Source organism: Enhydra lutris, unplaced genomic scaffold (genome assembly GCF_002288905.1).
Source record: "Enhydra lutris kenyoni isolate GAN:26980312 unplaced genomic scaffold, ASM228890v2 scaffoldscaffold17, whole genome shotgun sequence".
Lineage (NCBI taxonomy): Eukaryota > Metazoa > Chordata > Mammalia > Carnivora > Mustelidae > Enhydra > Enhydra lutris.
In genome coordinates this window covers 5603292-5619800 of record NW_019154101.1, presented here as the reverse complement: position 1 = coordinate 5619800, position 16509 = coordinate 5603292, and the positions used below count along the sequence as shown (strand labels likewise).

The 16509-nt window shown below is 52.2% G+C and overlaps 1 protein-coding gene across 3 annotated transcripts in view; it reads left to right on the top strand.

The window, feature by feature from the left end:
* Positions 1–890: 890 nt before the first annotated feature.
* Positions 891–16509, top strand: part of LOC111147799 (protein tyrosine kinase 7 (inactive)) — a 63382-nt gene continuing 47763 nt past the window's right edge. Inside the window, exon 1 of one of the 3 annotated variants that reach the window (XM_022504041.1) lies at positions 891–984. In XM_022504041.1, coding sequence (XP_022359749.1) covers positions 906–984 — 79 coding nt within the window. In that variant the 5' untranslated portion in view covers positions 891–905. Of the gene's footprint in view, positions 985–14540; positions 14686–16509 lie in introns of those variants that run through there. The other 2 variants (XM_022504040.1, XM_022504039.1) reach the window with 2 other exon arrangements.

The window sequence follows — 16509 nt, the reverse complement described above, 5'->3', positions numbered from 1 at the left end:
GTGGCGCTGGGGGTGGGGGGGTGCCTGGAACAAGGGCTGCGCAGGGCCTCCCCACAGCTGGAGACTTGGCCATGCCCTGCAGCCCAGACTGCCTGGAGATGGACTTGGGATAAATTTGTCAGTTTAACAGCCTTCAGCCAGGCATTCAGAGCCCAGTCTGTTTCTACCTTTGGGTTCAGATTGGTCCAGAGCCAAACCAGATCCCAGCCATGCACGGGTCCTTCACTTCTCCAGGCTGTATCTCTCCTGGGGTTCTTCAGTAACTCCAGGTTACCTTGCTTGGGGGACATCAAGGACACCCTTCTGTTCTAGGTCTCCCTCAGGATTTTAGGTCGTTGAGAAGTGAGCCAGAGCCCACCTTTTCCCCTTTCTACCCAGAGAATTTGGGGGGAACAGTTGCCCAGAGCCCCCGGGAAGGCCCAGAACCATCCTCCGCAGGGGCCACTAAAGTCACTTTGGTTCCCCAAGTCCCTGCAGAATGGACGGTAGGCACAGCCTATGCTGCCCTACCTCACTCAGGTCCCCGCACTCCCCAGGGCCTCCCTCCCTCTGTCCCCTATCCATCTCCAGACCCCTCCCCCTACTGCGAGCTCCTCCCCGCCGCGACGGGGAGGGGGCGTCGAAGGGGCGGGGCGTCGCGCGGCGGCCGGCGGGGAGGGGGCGTCGCGGGGCGGGGCCTGGCAGCGGCGGCGACGGCGACAGCAGCGACGGTGGCGGCGGCGCGCGAGGGCTCGGAGGTACCAGCGGCGCGCGGGTCCTGCTCGGGACGCCTCGGGCTTGGGCTCTGGCTGCGGCTGCTGCAGCGGCGCCCGCCCTCCGGTGCGCTCGGCCTCCCGGGCCCGCCGCGGAGCGCAGTTCGAACGCCCGCCGAGCGCCGGCCGGGTCCTCCTCCGGAGCCTGCCGCGATGGCAGCTGCGCCAGGAATCCCGAACAATCTCCGCCGGCTGCCCCTGCTCAGCGTCCTGCTGTTGCAGCTGCTGGGCGGTGAGTCGCGGCGAGCTGCGGGGACGGGGCTCGGGGAGCGCGGGAGCCCAGCGGGCAAAAGGGGGCACGAGGAGGTGGCTTTGGGCAGCTGGGCCGGGCGAGACACCCTGGAGTGGTGGAGAGGCTGGCGGCAGGCGCGAAGTCCTGGCGTCCGGGGTGGCGAAGCCCCCGCGGACTCGCCCCCTTGGCTTCGCCCGGGCCCCTCTCCCTTGGCGCCAGCGAGGACGCCTTTCCACCCGCCACGGAGTTTTCCCTGTCGGAGCGGAGAGTTTGCTCGGGAACTGCCGGGAGTTGCTGGCTCCCGGGCTCTGCTGGGGAGTTTCTTTTCAGGAGGGAAACGACTCTGTCCCTACTTTAGGGGAGCGCGATGCGGTGGCTGGTGGGGGGACGGAGTCCCCTCCAGCAGTCTCAGCCTAGGGGAAGGAGGCCGGCCTGGGGCCGGATTCGGGATCGACCTGCGCCGCGCGGAGCGCGGAGCTTTGTTACCTACGCCGGCCAGACGCTCCCGGCTTCCCTTCTCCCAAGTTCCCGAGCCAGGCTGGGACCCTGATGACCGTGCTAGTGCGGGCAGGAGAAAGGGAAAAATAGGGCCTACCCCGTCTCCTCCAGCTCTTGGGCCTGAGCCCGGAGCCCCGAGCCCGGAGCCCACTCCCAGCCGGGTCGAATCTGGGGAGCAGGGAGTCCGAGGCTGTCGTGGTGACTAATGTGTGAAGGCCGCTGCCAAAATCGGGCATGGCCGGCCTGCAAAGGTGCGGACGGGGTTGGTTCTGCTCCTTTCTGGATTTCCATCCTGTCTTTCCTCCGGAGGAAGGAAAATCTCTCATTCTGCGGGCAGAAAGGCAAAAAGAGTTCATTCTGCGCTTTATTGGAGGGCCTTGGCGTTTTGATGAGGGTGTGGCTTGTATCTACGGGGCAGACAGCACCCGACACCCCCCCCCCCCCCCCCCCCCCCCCCCCCGCCTTTATTTCCTGGCTTGGTCACACCTGAGAGTCACCACTGAGGTGTTGAAGTGCTTTACAGGAAAGCACCAAGCTACCTGCACACCACAAACGGCCTGGACTGGAAATATGCAACACCCCCCTCCCCAAAAAAAAGAAAAAGAAAAAGAAACCCACAACACAAAATCTTTGGTGATGATCCTGGCAGCACCCCTTTTTGGAGGAATCTGCCCAGGACTCCTGGTCCTAGCTTAGCACTTTTCCTCTTTCTTGGAAGAGTGTCTATAGGGCGGGTGGGGGTAGTGAATTGCCTTTTCCGACATCTCCCTGGCTGTCAGCTGTTGAGGGATTTTGGTGGTGATGGAATCAACATCTCCCCCAGCCCTAGTTTAAAAGGAGAGGTAAGAACAAGTTCCCAGGAATCATAGGAGGTCTTTCTGGAGCTGCCCTGTGTTCCTTGTGATGTGTAGGGTGGTTATTGCTCGTGGCAGGACCCACATCTGCTCCCAGAGGTAGTCTGAAAGTTTTTTTGTGCAGCCAGGATGGGGTGGGGGCAGCCAGATGGACGAGCAGCCCCAGCTCGCTGGCTTCCTGGATTGGTGGCTGTTGGGCTTTGGGTGAGTGGGTCGGCTGCTACGGCTGTCTTGCTGATGTTTAGAGCTCTGGAGTCAAGGGGAAATTCTGGTGGAGACTGGGTCCTTGTTAGTCAACAAATACTAAATTCCTAAATTCCTTCCGTGAGAAGACAACTCTGATGTTAATCGATGTTAATCCGATGACGGGTGTTTAAGTGGAGAGAGAAGGGGCGTCCTGTATGTGTGTGTCGGGGGGGGGGGGGGGGGGGGTTGGGGCGGGCTGGCGGTTTGGGACTGGAAGTCTGCAATCTCTTCTGGGGGTGGGGAGATGTCTTGTGTTCAACAAAGGAACATTTGAATGAAAGCCTTCATCAGTTCCACCAAGTGTGTCCTGGTGTGGAACCTGCCCGTGTGCTGTAAGCAATTTCAGCCGAGGCCGAGGTGCCTGCTGTCTTCTGGTGAAATCCGGGACTCAGTGCACCCCTGGACGGCATGACTTCAGGGGGCAACGATTTTTTAATAGATTACAGTAGATTTTTCCATCTCATTGTTTAACTGTGTAATTAACTGGAGTTTTAGTGAGACTCTGCTGTTAATAAGGCCAGAGTGAGGGACCGAGGCTAGCTTGGTTTGTGGATTAGACCATTTTGAAGTTTGGATAATTATGCTGTAAATGGCTGAATAGCTTTCCAAACTTTGAGATTCCTGTTGACATAAATACAGTGGAGGCGGAAGGAGAGGGCTTGACTTTGGAAATCTGGGATTCTTAGCCCCAGCTGTTTGCATGGTCGGTTGTGGTCACTACCCATTCCTCTTCCCATCCCCCCTCTCTGGGTTCTTCCTTCCAGGCTCTTGTGTCTTTGGGGAGATTGAGTTGTCACAGTAAGACCTAGGCTGTCCTGCAGATTCCTCAAGGCTCTGCAGCCTGTCATTCAGACCTGGGAGTTGCTCTTTATCAGTGATGGGTTTCCTGAGTCGTTGCTGCTAGGGAGGGCATGGGTAATCTCTGTACTTGGCTTGCTGAAGGATCTAGTCACACTCCGGGCGTTCAGAGTAGGGCTGAGTGGTGGAAAGAGCTCAGGCTGTGGAGAAGAGCAACTCAAACTTTGACAGACCCTGTGGCCCTGGGCAAATTTCTTGACCTCCTCTGTGAAGTTTGCCTCCTCTGTGAAGAGAATTCCCAGAGTTGTGCAAAGGATTAAATGTAATAAGGTCTATACAGGGCCCTTTTCTTGTTCTTCCATCTCCTGGGATAGGCTTCCCACATATGTTTCCAGCCTTACAGTCACCTCCAACAGGAAACATTTTCCACCTACTGGAGCCTTCCATTGCTACCCAACGAGTCAATTTACCATCCCCTGAGATAGGCGTGGTTTCTCAGCCCTTTCTTTCCTCTCCAACCAGTCCTTGGTATGTGTTGCCTGACCCATCTCTCGCTCAGCCCCGCTTCCTCCCCAAAGCTGTCCTGTTCTCCTGCCAGAAAGATGCCTGTAGGACTTTCGGACTCTGTCATTCTTAGAACACTAACCTATTTTTGTCTCATTTGAGTTTTAATTAAAGCGCTCCCCTCTTGCGGAATTCCTTACAGTATCATTTATGATGGGTCCTCTAGGTTTATTGAAAAGGTGAGTGAACTTTTTGGGCACAGGGCAGAGTAATCAAGGGCAAAGGTAAACATTCCCTTTGCCTCCTAGCTGTCAGGGGTCTTTTGTGTCCCTTTCAGCTCCTCTGGGTTGGGGCTGCCTGTTGTTCCTCCTTGTGCCTGCTCTACCGTGACTGTATCAAGGGGCCAGACCTTCCTTCCCTGTTTCTGGGCTGCCTGTTCATTGTGGTGGTTTTCTGAGTTTGATGTGGCAGGGCTTCCGGCCTTCTCCAAGAGTTCTGGGCCTGGCAACCCCATGTACATAGGAAGCTGACCTGTCTTAGAGGGCCACACTTCGAAAATGGTGAGCTGTGTAGGGGCCACTCAAAATAAGGTCCACAGAAAAGTGGCATCAACATTCCCTGGGAACACAAGGAGAAACCTAGTCTGCATTGAATAAGCCACCCAGGTGACTACACCCCAGAGTTCCAGGAGTCCTGGGCACAGGCGCGCGCGCTCTCTCTCTCTCTCTCTCTTTAAAAGACTTTATTTATTTGAAAGAGAATGAGCAGTAGGGAGGGGCAGGGGAAGCAGGCTCTCCCACTGAGCAGGAAGCCTGATTCAGGGCTCCATCCCAGGACCCGGAGAGCATGACCTGAGCCAAAGGCAGATGCTTAACCATCTGAGTCACCCAGGTGCCCAAAATCCTGGTCTCCTTATACAGAAACTTGAGGGGTAGAGCTTTCAAATTGGGGGCCCTAGATCTTGCACAGTATTTGAAGATTTACCTTAACTAACTTTTAATTCATGTATGCACTCTTTCGTGTGATGTCTGCATGTAAAAATTGCCTCACCGTGTCAAAAAAAAAATCACCTCCCTTTGGGTTGAACTTGATTTAGATTTTGTCAGGAAACTTGTCCATTAAACGTGGGACTCTAGAAGGTACGTAGCGTTTGGTGACTTGTTCACTTCCTCTTGGAGCCTCTGGTTTTCCTCGAGGCGCCTATGCTCGTTTTATAACGAAGGGCAGTGGAGAAATTGGATTTGTGAGGCAGAAATTTGGTCAGCAGAGGACTTTTCAGGAATACATTTGACTCATAATGTCTCTGCTGGGCTCCAGTGGCTGTACTGTTGTTAAATCTTTGGAAGACTTTATATTTCGGAGTGAGGGTGTGTATGTGAGTTTGCATTTAAGCCGGAGGAGCTTCCGTGAGACTCAGCTGGGATGGATGTTGGCTGGTTCAGACTCTAATATTTGAGCCAAGAGCAGTTTGGGGCCAGGGATTCAGTCTTTGGTGTTTTCTTGATGGAAGAAAGGGTCATTGAGCATGGCTGGGTGCCCTAGGTCTGTTCTCTGAACCTCTTTCTGCTGTCCCTAACCTCAGTAGCATGTGCCCCTGGTGCTGCCCTTGGCAGAGACACACAGTGGGGTTACAGGCTCAGGGCCACGCTTGCTGGCGCTCACCTTGCCTTCTAGCTCCCTGCCTGCCTCCCTCCTGGATTCCTGCTCTGCGCCAACCCCCCCCTCGCCTGGTCCTCTAGTCCCTGACGCTGCTGTGGAAGTTTTGCCATTGTGGCCAGCAGAGAGTGCCATCTTGGGGTTCTCCGAGTTCACCACGGAGTGCACACCGGGCCCTGCCGAGCCCCTGGCGCTTCGTGGGGAGCTGGCATGGGAGCGGCTACAGCTAATCCGTGGTTTGAGGAAGCCCTCTGTAGTATGTCACTTTTTCCATCCTCTTCTCTGTGTTTAGGCCATTTCCCTCCCAGTAAAGCCGCTCAAGTAGCAGTGGGGCAGGGAGGAAGCTTTGTTGGAAGGCCAGACACACGCAGGCGCCTTTCCCCTCTTGCAGCTGAGGTTGGGGTCACCAGACTCCGGGGAAAGGATACACAGGTGAGTGGAACACAGTCGACCGGGTGTCCTGCCAATCCCAAGCTCCTGCCAGAAGCTTAGACCCTGATGAGCAAGGATATGCATTTGCTGGTTTGGATGGGTCTTTAATTTCTAAGAATGAGGTCCTGAGTTGTGGGGTAGAGATTGCGAGTCACATGTTAGGAAGATGTGGATCTGTGGTCCAAAGACCATCAGGTAATACTGTGGAAAGCCTGGTAACCGGAGGTCCTATTTAAAATTGGAGTTGTCTGGGCCTGGCTGCAGACCTGCCCATCAGAATCCTCAGGGAAGGAGGCAGAAAAGGTATTTCACTTTCTCGTTTGTTAGATTCTATCTCAGATTTTGAATAGTCAGTCCCGTCACAGTTCAAGCTCAGAAGGAAACTGAGTTTTAAAATTGTTTCCCAGGAAAAGTAGAACAAAACAAAATTGCTTCCCGGGAGATTCTTACTGATGTTCAGGTTTGAGAACCAGTGGGTTTCCATAAGAGCTATGTCCGTTAAAGTGGAGGTGTGGTGTTGAGAAAGGTTGGTGTTGGTCTGGAGGGGCTTAGGATGGGATCAGTCCAAAGCATCCTCGAGAGTCGTCTGTGGGGGAAGTGTCTCAGTTGGGGCAGGAGGCAGGAAGGAGACACGACAGAGAGATGGGAATCACATGAAGTGTAGTAAAAGACACCACTTGGTAAAATGCTAAATAAACCATTCTGGAATGTGTAGGACAGTAAGTCCATGTCACAGGAGCAAACAGGGAGGGGAAGGGCTTCAGAGGGAAGAGAGAATTGAATTGCTCATAGAGGTAGGCTGTGGTGATGGATCAGAATGACATAAAGGCGTTGGACCAGGAGTCTGAAAACGTGGCTGGCTCTTGTCTAACATCACACCCACCAGTGCATGATAGAGGAGGAGAAGACATTTGTTGTCCCGTGACACCTGCTTTTCTGTATCCTGGACCTGGCTTATTTGCTGCTTAGCCTTATGACCCTGAGCTGGTTAGTTAACCTTTTGAACCTCAGTTTCCTCATCTGCAAGGTACAAGTGCCGCTGATCACTCCCTTGTCCACCTCCAGAAAGTTCAAGGTCGTGTTCCCCCTGGAGAAGGTTGACCCGGGGGTGTAGCCTCTCTGGCCAGAAGCTACCTGGACCCTTTGTCTCCTTTTAGGACATCAGCCTTTCTTTCCAGTTCTCAATCTTTAGAATGGTTTGTAAGAGCTTGCCAGAGTTATTTTGGACTGGCAGCTTTAGAAATGGTTTCCTCATTTGAGAGCACAGATGTTCTAAATGGGTCTCAGTATTCCAACAGCATCTCGGAAAGGTGGGCACAAGCTCTTTGCATTTCCTGGTGAGAACTCTTCTCCCTCTGTCCTAGCAGATTCTCCCAGAGTGATCACTGCTGGTTCGGGGCCACCGTCTCCCTGGGCGTGCCGATGTTCTTCTAGGGAGTGGGTGGTAAGCTGTGTTTTGTGCAGCCTTGGCTGACTTAGAATATCCAGGGGAGGAGATTCTGTGATCATGGGATGGCTGTGGGGTTTCCCCGGTCACTCTGGGTAGTTTATGCGACCTTCTGTCAATACTGTAGGGAGGTTCCCGAGGTGTGGCATGGTCAGGGATGGATGGCTCTCTCCCTGGGTGGTTAAGAAGGCCCGAGTGGACAGTAGCATGCACTGCCTCCGCTCCGGGAGATACACTGGCTCCTTTTTGCCCCTTCTGGGGTGCCGTTGGTGAGGCAGTGAGGAGAATGATGGGTCTGTTTGGGGGGTGGCTGAGGTGTCCCAGCAGCTAGCTCAAAGAGTACATTTGTGCAGATTAGAAATGGGTGCCCTTCCTCCAAGTGAATGCAACCCTGCATCAGGACACAGGGCAGTATTTCAGTATTAACACCTTGGCTGGGTATCTTGAGTAGTGCACAACCTATACAATCATATGTGGCCATCCCATTGGAATGAGTGGCTCTTTGCTTCTCAGCTGATGGGCCAAGATGATTTTGGTGAACTCTAATCTAATATTATGTTTTCGATGAGTAATTTTCTCTACTATTCACCTGCCTCCTGTGGTGGTGGCCTGGAGCATTGCTGTTCATCCCATACTGTAGGAGAAACCCGAGAGGCTGAGGCCCCAGTGCTGTACCTGCTTGGCATATATGTCTGTAGCTGCTGGGATCTTGGTCTGTTTCTGGGCTCCTCCCCCCACCAGAGGATTTTACTGCCTTGCACATGCAGGCTTCTAAAGCCTTAGTAATAATTAATAAGGAAGCCTGGCTGAGACTTCAGGGAAGTGGGGCTGCTCAGAGTTTCTTCCACATCTCATTAAGAAGTACCAGGCTTGCCTCTCTCCCTGGACACCTGGGCCCTCCAGTGTCCCCAGGTAAAGTGTGTAGGCTTTCCTGTTTTAGAGAAAATGCTGCAGTGATGGTAGAGTCTCTTCAGTAGCAAAGATGGGTTTTGGTGGGCTCTAGTTCTGGGTACCCTGGGGGGGGGTGTGTCCCTCGTCTGGAGGCACTGGGAGGGAGGCATGGGCCCTGCTCCCCCATTTGCCCCAGACTGCTCATATGACATTGGACAAGTCCCACCTGCCACTTGGGCCTCAACCTGAGGACTCAAGACCTTGGAAGACCTTGAATGTGGTGACCTTTGGGGACTGACCCAGTATTGCCATTCAGAACCTCCGGCTTTCTTTCTGTCACATCTTATAGGCCCTTTTCCTCACCTATAGTTTTGGGGAGAGGACTTTAAGGGCCGTATTTTGTTCTGGAGTGTCTACTGCGTGGGCATAGATGTGTTTAGACTCGATCAACTGGTGATGTTGGTATTAGGGTTTTATTCCTTAGGTGCAAGGGGGAATGGAGAAGTTCGAGTAAATTCTAGAAAGGTTTGGGAGAGAATTCTTATGAGAGGGAAAAAGTTTGTGTGTGTGTGTTTTTTAGATTTTATTTATTCATTTGAGAGAGTAGAATGAGCATGAGGGAGCTTGAGTGCAGAAGCTGGGGGGAGGGGCAGAGGGAGAAACAAACTCCTCACTGAGCAGGGAGCCCTACTCGGGACTTGATCCCAGGACCCTGGGACCATGACCTGAGCCAAAGGCAGACGCTTAACTGACTGAGCCACCCAAGTGTCCTCCAAAAGAAGATTTTATCTGAGTCAAAGAAGGCAGATGGGGCGCCTGGGTGGCTCAGTCACTAAGCATCTGCCTTTGGCTCAGGTCATATCCCAGGGTCCTGAGATAGAGCCCTGAGTAGGGCTCCTGGCTCAGTGGGGAGTTTGCTTCTTCCTCTGCCGCTCCCCCTGCTTGTGCTGCTGCTCGCTCTCCCTCTGACAAATGAATAAATAAAATCTTAAAAAAAAAAAAAAAGAAGAAGAAGAAGACAGAAACTTACTTCGTTAGTCCTCAAGTACTTGAGGAATTAGTGCTTTGGTGAGGATCACCTCTTCCTTTGCACAGAAGCAGGAACAACTGAAGAGAGGCTTCAAGCAGGGAGAAGGGGCTGGGGGTGCTTTGGGAGGGCCACCTCTGTAACCCCAACAAGTGTACCCCCAGTGGCAGTTGACAGAACGCTTTCACTCACACTGACATTTGATCCTATAGTGTGGCTCAGAGGCAGGCAGGAGGAAGATGGGTGGTTTCCGGGTGGGGGGGAAGGTGAACGGAGGGGAGGCATTTGACAAGTAGAGCACCTGAGGTATGGAGTAAGATCCAGTTGGGACTGCAGGGCTGGTAGGTGGGAGAGCTGATTCTCTGTTCTTGTCTGTCTAGGGGCTGTGAAATGCCACACACACGGGCCCCGAAGTGCAGTGCATGCCGGGGAGTGGGCTTGGCAGACGCGACCACTGTGTGGGTTTAGGGGCAGTCCTGTTAGAGGGTGGAGGAGCCTTCGCTCTTTCTACCTAAGGATCGAGCAGTTCAGTAACTTCGCATGGAGAGACCTTTTGCCCCATTGTGTTCAAGATTGCCAGATTTTCTTCCTCTTTTTTAAGAATTTGTCATTACAAAACAGCACGGTTAAGGTTTTCGGTGCCCTGTTCAGAGGTCTCCGTCCATCCTAGAGTTTTTAGAGTCACGGTCAAACTGTGTAATCTAGAAGTCCAGAACACGGTTTGAGCTGAGGCCTCGGTTTCTCCCACCTGGTGCTTCTGGAAGGTCGAGGGCAGTTGCAGGCCCTGGCTTGCAGGGGTGCTGCCTCATACCAGATCCGTGTGCCTGCAGGGAGGTGTACACCCTGTGATGCTGTGCTGGAGACCACGTAGGTGGTAAAGAGAGTTGTCGCTTCTGTGGTTAACAGAGGTGCTGCCTCTAACCGCTGTTGTGGCGATGGGTGTGCCCACACTCGATAGGGACACGGTGGACATAGGTTTCCCTTCCATTTCTGATTTTGGAGGCAAGTCTTTTAATTCCCAAGAGGTTTCAGAATTGCTCGGACAGTGACCTCTGATGTTCTGGGACATGTCCGTGTTTGGGTGCCAGCTAGATCTCCCTTTGGCGGGAGCTGCTAACCCCTCTTGGCTGTCCGGCTGAGTTTTGTTCTTCTGCTTCCAAAGTTCTCAGGTTCCGGCCTGGGAACCTGAATCCCATTGCTGAAGGGTACAAAGTGATACTTTGGTGTTCTGATTCTCTTATAGCTCATCTGTTTAAAAGGGAAAAAAAAGAGAGAGAGAGAGAGAGAAGGATCCTCAGGTCAGCAGGTCCTTACAGAGGAGATGTGCAAGGATCGAGTTTGAGATCCCAAGTTCATTTCCAGCTACCCGAAAAACAAAACAAATCACAAACAAAGAAAATGGTTGTCTTGCAGTCCTGGGAAAGGGGGGTGGGTGGGCTGGCGGAGAAGATTTGTTGTTGGTCTTATAGCTCCAGCTACAAAGACCAAACCATTCTATCTGTTTGGTTAATTTAGCAGATTACCCAGTTGTTAAACTGACCAATTTAAAAAATGCCCAGCTTGCTAGCCGCTTTGTGCTTGTGGTCGGCCTGTGATCCGGGCTCCTCCTCCACCGCAGGGGTCCGGGCCTCCTGCAGGAGGAGCTTCCCGGGGAGGAGGGGTGGCTGAGCCCGGGAACGGCCCCAGGGGGCCTGGAGGAGGATCTCTGTCTTCTCTTTACCACCACCTCCCACCCCCCCCCCTTCTGAAGACTCCTTGAAACAAAGGGCTTTTATTTAGTAAACATCTCACCCTGCTTGGAAGTAGTGTCCTGAGTTTGTTGGTGGGGTGCAGGGAAAGGGGGTGTCGAGTCGGCCCCCCCTTCGATTCTGGGTAAGGGGCTGGGGTGCTTCTCTGGCCTTGTGTGTCTTTTTCAACTCTTAACTTTCCCTTTGTTTCCAGGGCCTCTTGAACCTGGTCAGAGAGGTCCTGCTGAGCTGGCCTGCTGTGTCTCTCCTTGAGCCTCCCGGAGAGACGGTGAGACTCACTTTCCCAGGCCCCCCAAGGCTGCTGCCGGCAGATCCAAAAAGGAGTCCAGCAAGGGTGGGCCAGCCGGGCCTGAGCCTGGGTGGCACCTCTCTCTGTCCCCTTCCCACCCAGCCCAGATCAAAGGAACCTCCTCGGGGAGCAGGGAAATACTTCTCCCAACATCCCCACCAGTGAGTAAACAACCAGGGCCCCTTGCAGCTTTTGAAGCGCGGTGCTTCAGGCCCGGAGGAATGCAGAACATTTCATTTTAGGAGTGGACTTAGGTTTCCACTGCTTTCGGTATTTGCAAATTCGAAACAAATGCCCTCATTTAGCAGCAGGCAGGCTGGGCAGTAAACGGGGGCTGTTTAAGGGCGTTTATGGCTGTCACAGGTATTTGCGGGTAGAGGGACCCCAGCAGGTTTGGGAAAGGACAGAGGGTTTATGGATAGGTGGGTTGTACAAAGACCCCAGCCAGGTCTCTGGTAGAGGGTGGTTGTTAGGTGGGCTTTGTCATAAAAAGCTTTGCCGCCTCCTGGCTCCCCCAGGAAGTATCTCCTTCTGGCAGACAAAGAGGTTTGAGATGGTGTTTATCCCCCTGGGGCTGATGCGAAGGGCCTTGTCCCTCTCCTTTGGCTGCCAAAGTATCAGATTTCCAGTGAACCCTGCCTTTCCCACCCCCGCAGCTTGAAAGGCTCATTAAATGTGCTTTATATATAACAAGTTGGCTGCGAGGTCCCCCCTCACTTCCAGCCAGTTTTGTGAGGAAGGAGCTAGGAAAACCTGTTTTCCTTTTGTTGTTGTTTCTGGAAGTAGATCTGTAAGGAGCAATTGCAAAAAGACCCTGATTTTAGCAATCAGCCAAGCAAGGGTTATTTGCCTTTGATGGGGCAGCTTAGCTGGGGTTGATCTGCCCGAGGCCTGGGGGTGCCACCTGCCTGGGCCAGGGAAATTCAGAAATCTGTTTAGGATGGGGCGCCTGGGTGGCTCAGTCCTTGAGCATCTGCCTTTGGCTCGGGTCATGATCCCGGGGTCCTGAGAGTGAGCCCCGCTTAGCGGGGAGCCTGCTTCTCCCTCTCCCACTCCCCCTGCCTCCTCCTGCTCTTGCTGTGTCTCTGTCAAATTAAAAAAAAAAAAAAAAAAAAAAAAAAGGAAAGAAAGAAATCTGTTTAGGAATGGAGTTCTGGCTTCACAACTTGTTCCCCAAGAGACCCTAGAGCTTCAGTTTCCCTTTTGTAAGATGAGGGTCATAATACCAACCCCATTAGGGTACTTGTAAGGATTCCGTGAGACAGTACAGTCTGTCTTTCATCATCTCTAAGGTGCTCTTTTTTTTTTTTTTCCCCCCAGTTTCACACCTTTGAAGCCTGGTGGTAACATAATCAATTATGTCCTATTGTGTCTTAGTTTAACTGGGACCATCTCCTTTTAGCGGAACACAGATAACAGTGCATCTTAAAATTGGTGACACCTTTGAAATTCAGTGTATGAGAAGGACTTAGACTGTCCTAGAGTGAATCATAAAAGATAGTTATCATATGAGGGTGATTTATTTACAGGTCTGCTTTTGTTTGCCATCCACCAGTAACTTTCAGTAGAAACTGTTTCCTTTTTAGTCTGGCACATAAATAACAAATGATGCTTAAGGCACCAGGCATCATGCTAGGTTGAGTATGTGAGAGGGTGGGGGGAGGCACTGTAAGTCTTCAGAAGGCAAGAGATGTCTAGAAAAGGAGGCGGATGTCCCTAGGAGGGCAGACAGACAATTATGGAAAGAAAATCCCTTTCTAATGGTAGAGTCTCCACTTTGAAAAGCTGGGCTATTCCTGGGGGAGGCTAGAGACTCATTCCAGGAATGGATCGTCTGGGAGGCACATCAAGAAGGAACCAGAAGAGAGTAATTAACAATGCAAGGATGCAGAGAAGCACCAAAGAAGGGGGACCCAGAAAATGCCAGGCACTCGGAGGATGGATCCGTGAGTGGGGGCAGGCAGGAGACAGACAGGAGCTGGTAGCATTTCCTTCCCCTCCCAGGCTGTACAGTGGTGTGGGTTTGAGCCAAGCTTTGTGGAGACAACTGGTGCCATTCATTCTGCTTTGTGCTATCTAGGCGTTTGCTTGAGAGCACCTTCCTTCCCCACCCCCAGGACTAGAGTGGCCCAAAGGCTGGGAGTTCATCATTTGCTTGAGTTCTGGTTTATCTGATGGTAGGATGGATTAACTGCAGAGTTGGGGTTTAGATGGTAGACAGAGGAAGAGATCTCTTTCATATGCATTAGTGAAAGTAAAGAGCAAAACTTTTTGATTTCCTTTTTTTAAAAATGGATTGCTGTGTAAGCCTTCCAGATGTTTACTTCTACCTTATAGGGGTTTCAAAATACATTCTTTCTGTGTTGTTGTCCAGAATTTTAACCCTCAGTAGGTGTGCCCAGCTAGGAAAGGGTCTGATTAATGGATCATTTCTGGAAGGCAAGAACTTAGAAGTCCCAGGGTCTAGGAGACGCAGCTCCTGTGTGAAGTGAATGCCCTTTTGTGCTTCCGTTGGCTTCCTTTGGCTTCCTTGGCAGTGTCTTGAAGAAGAATAAGGTATTGTGGCAGATGTGTCTTGAACAATCAGGAAGAATGGTTTTGAGGTTAAGGAAATTCCAGTGCTCTTCTCCTAAAAGCCTTTGATGTAGTGGTTATTTAAATCCTCAAAAAGGGCATTTTTGAGAATATAGGCCCTCTGAAACTCAGTGTGAAGTGTTCTTCCGGGGAAGCCGGCTTCTCTGTCCTGTGAGGATTGAAAAGAGGGAGTGGTGCTTTTCAAACCAGGTCAGCAAAGACTTTGAAGCCCTTTTTATATCTCGGACACCCAGAGAGATACCTGTGGGCCCTCAGTGCTCCTGATTTTGGTCAGTTTGGGTCTAACATCCCCTATTCCTTATTTACATCCACAACCAGAACAACCTAGAGAGGACTTGGATGGACCTCTGGGGGTCTCTTGCCAGCTGCTGGCCTCAGGGGTGCTGGCTGTGGCGTTAACAGCTGCTTGTTCTGGTCCAGGCTGCTGCCCCAGCCCCAGGGAGAAGTGTTGATGGGGCATATGATCAGGACGATGGGAACGGCAAATCCCCCTGAGCCCATGTTGGAAGTGAATTAGCGGAAGGTTGCTCTTAGACTCCTGACAAATTGCTTTCAGTTCCTGCGGCCAAAAAGAGAACTCTGAAAACAGGGTGTAAATTGGGTTATTTACACTCCCTCTGTTTTTGTTGCTGCCATGAAGTTGGTGAAGGAGGGCATGGGTCCAAGTGAGCTTTTCAGGTTCTTGGTTGCTCTGTTCCTCGGGTACCTGGCATCAGGTGAGGAGGCGGTGGGGGTGGGCGTGTCAAAGTATAATGGCCTTGAATGCGGGATGTATGGTGACCGGACAGGCCTTTGAGGTGCCCGGGACCAACCCCTTTGATTAGATCAAAGAAATACCTTTTGTTTTTCCGCTCACACTTTCCTCTGCCCTGCAGCCAGAGTTATAAAGAGGTGGAGTTGTGAGGGTCTGCATCTGGTGGCCAGGGTGGTGAGTGGAGGGGGGCGGTGAGGGAGGGGTCTTCCCTCCTGCTGAGCACTTCCTGCCTTCGGCGCCTGCTGCCCTTGGTGTGCGGGGGGTCTGCCTGGGCTAGCCTGGGCACCTCAGGTTTTGCTGGGCCGCTGCCCGGTAGGGCCCTGCCTGAGCTGGGCTGTAAGCCGGTGAAACCAGCCACACAAAGACGGATTTCACTCCAGGCTAAGTGTTTTGTTGCTGAATCATTTGCATTCATTAAAAGTAGTGAAGGGCCAGTGATATTTAAGGCAACAGGACCGGTTTGCTGGAGGCCGCTGCCTTAGAACCTCATTAAGAATTCTTGGGGCGGGGGAAGAGGATAGGCGCAACTCATTCAAAGCTTACTTAACTTCTGACTGTTTTGGGCATAGGCCAGCTACTAAAATATGAAAAATGTTTGCCCAGCAGCCCCCAGTGCTTGGCCAGACTGCCCTGGCCAAAGAAAACACACACTTACAATTCATTATTTAGCCTCCTCCTGTGAGCAAGCTTGTGTCTCTTCCTCCCCTGGGACCTTGCTGCGTTGGGGGCACGGGGCAGGGGAGTGCGGGGGTCCACAGAGGAGGCGCAGGAAGACTCCTACCTATTTTAAGAGGAAGCTTGGTGCAGGGGTGCTTGGGTGGCTCAGTGGGTTAAGCCTCTGCCTTCGGCTCAGGTCATGATCTTGGGGTCCTAGGATCGGCCCCACATCGGGCTCTCTGCTCGACGGGGAGCCTACTTCCTCCTCTCTCTCTGACTGCCTCTCTGCCTACTTGTGATCTCTCTGTCAAATAAATAAATAAAATTTTAGAAAAAAAAAAAAAAGAGGCAGATCCCCACCCCCCTCCCCCAGGTTATTTGACTCATTCCCTACTGATGGATTTTAGGGTGTTTCTGAGGATTTGCTATTTAAAACAGTGCCATCAGAAATGTCCTTGTACCTACCTTTGCCCTTGTGCTTGCCTGTCTGTAGGATAAATTCCCAGAGATGGAGCTGCTCTGCCAAAAGGAATGAACATAATCAAACTTGTGTCCAACGTTCTACACTTACGTAATTTTTCTGAAGAGGGAGTTTTTAGCTTTCATCAAATTTCTTTTCTTTTTAAAAAAGATTTATTTATTTTTAAAGATTTTATTCATTATTCATTTGAGAGAGAGAGAGAGAGTGTGTGTGGGAGGGGGTAGGAGGGAGAGGCAGAGGGAGAAGCAGACTCCCCACTGAGCAGGGAGCCCAGTGGGGGCCATCCCAGGATCTGAAGATCATGACCCAAGCTAAAGGGAGATGCTTAACCATCTGAGCCACCCAGGCGCCCCTTTAAAGATTTTATTTATTTGAGAGAGAGCGCACACAGGAGCAAGGGGAGGGGCAGAGGGAGAAGCAGACTTCCCGCTGACCAGACAGCCCCATGCGGCACTGATCCCAGGACCTTGAGATCATAACCTGAGTCGAAGGCAGCCACTTAACCGAGGGAGCCACCCAGGTGCCCCTTTCATCAAAACAGCACTATTCAGTAGGCCTGCAGAAAATCACACAGAATAACATGTGAAAACAGGTGCGCATGGTTCACATGTGGAGCATTGCTAGGGGGACCAGAGAATTTACCGTCCA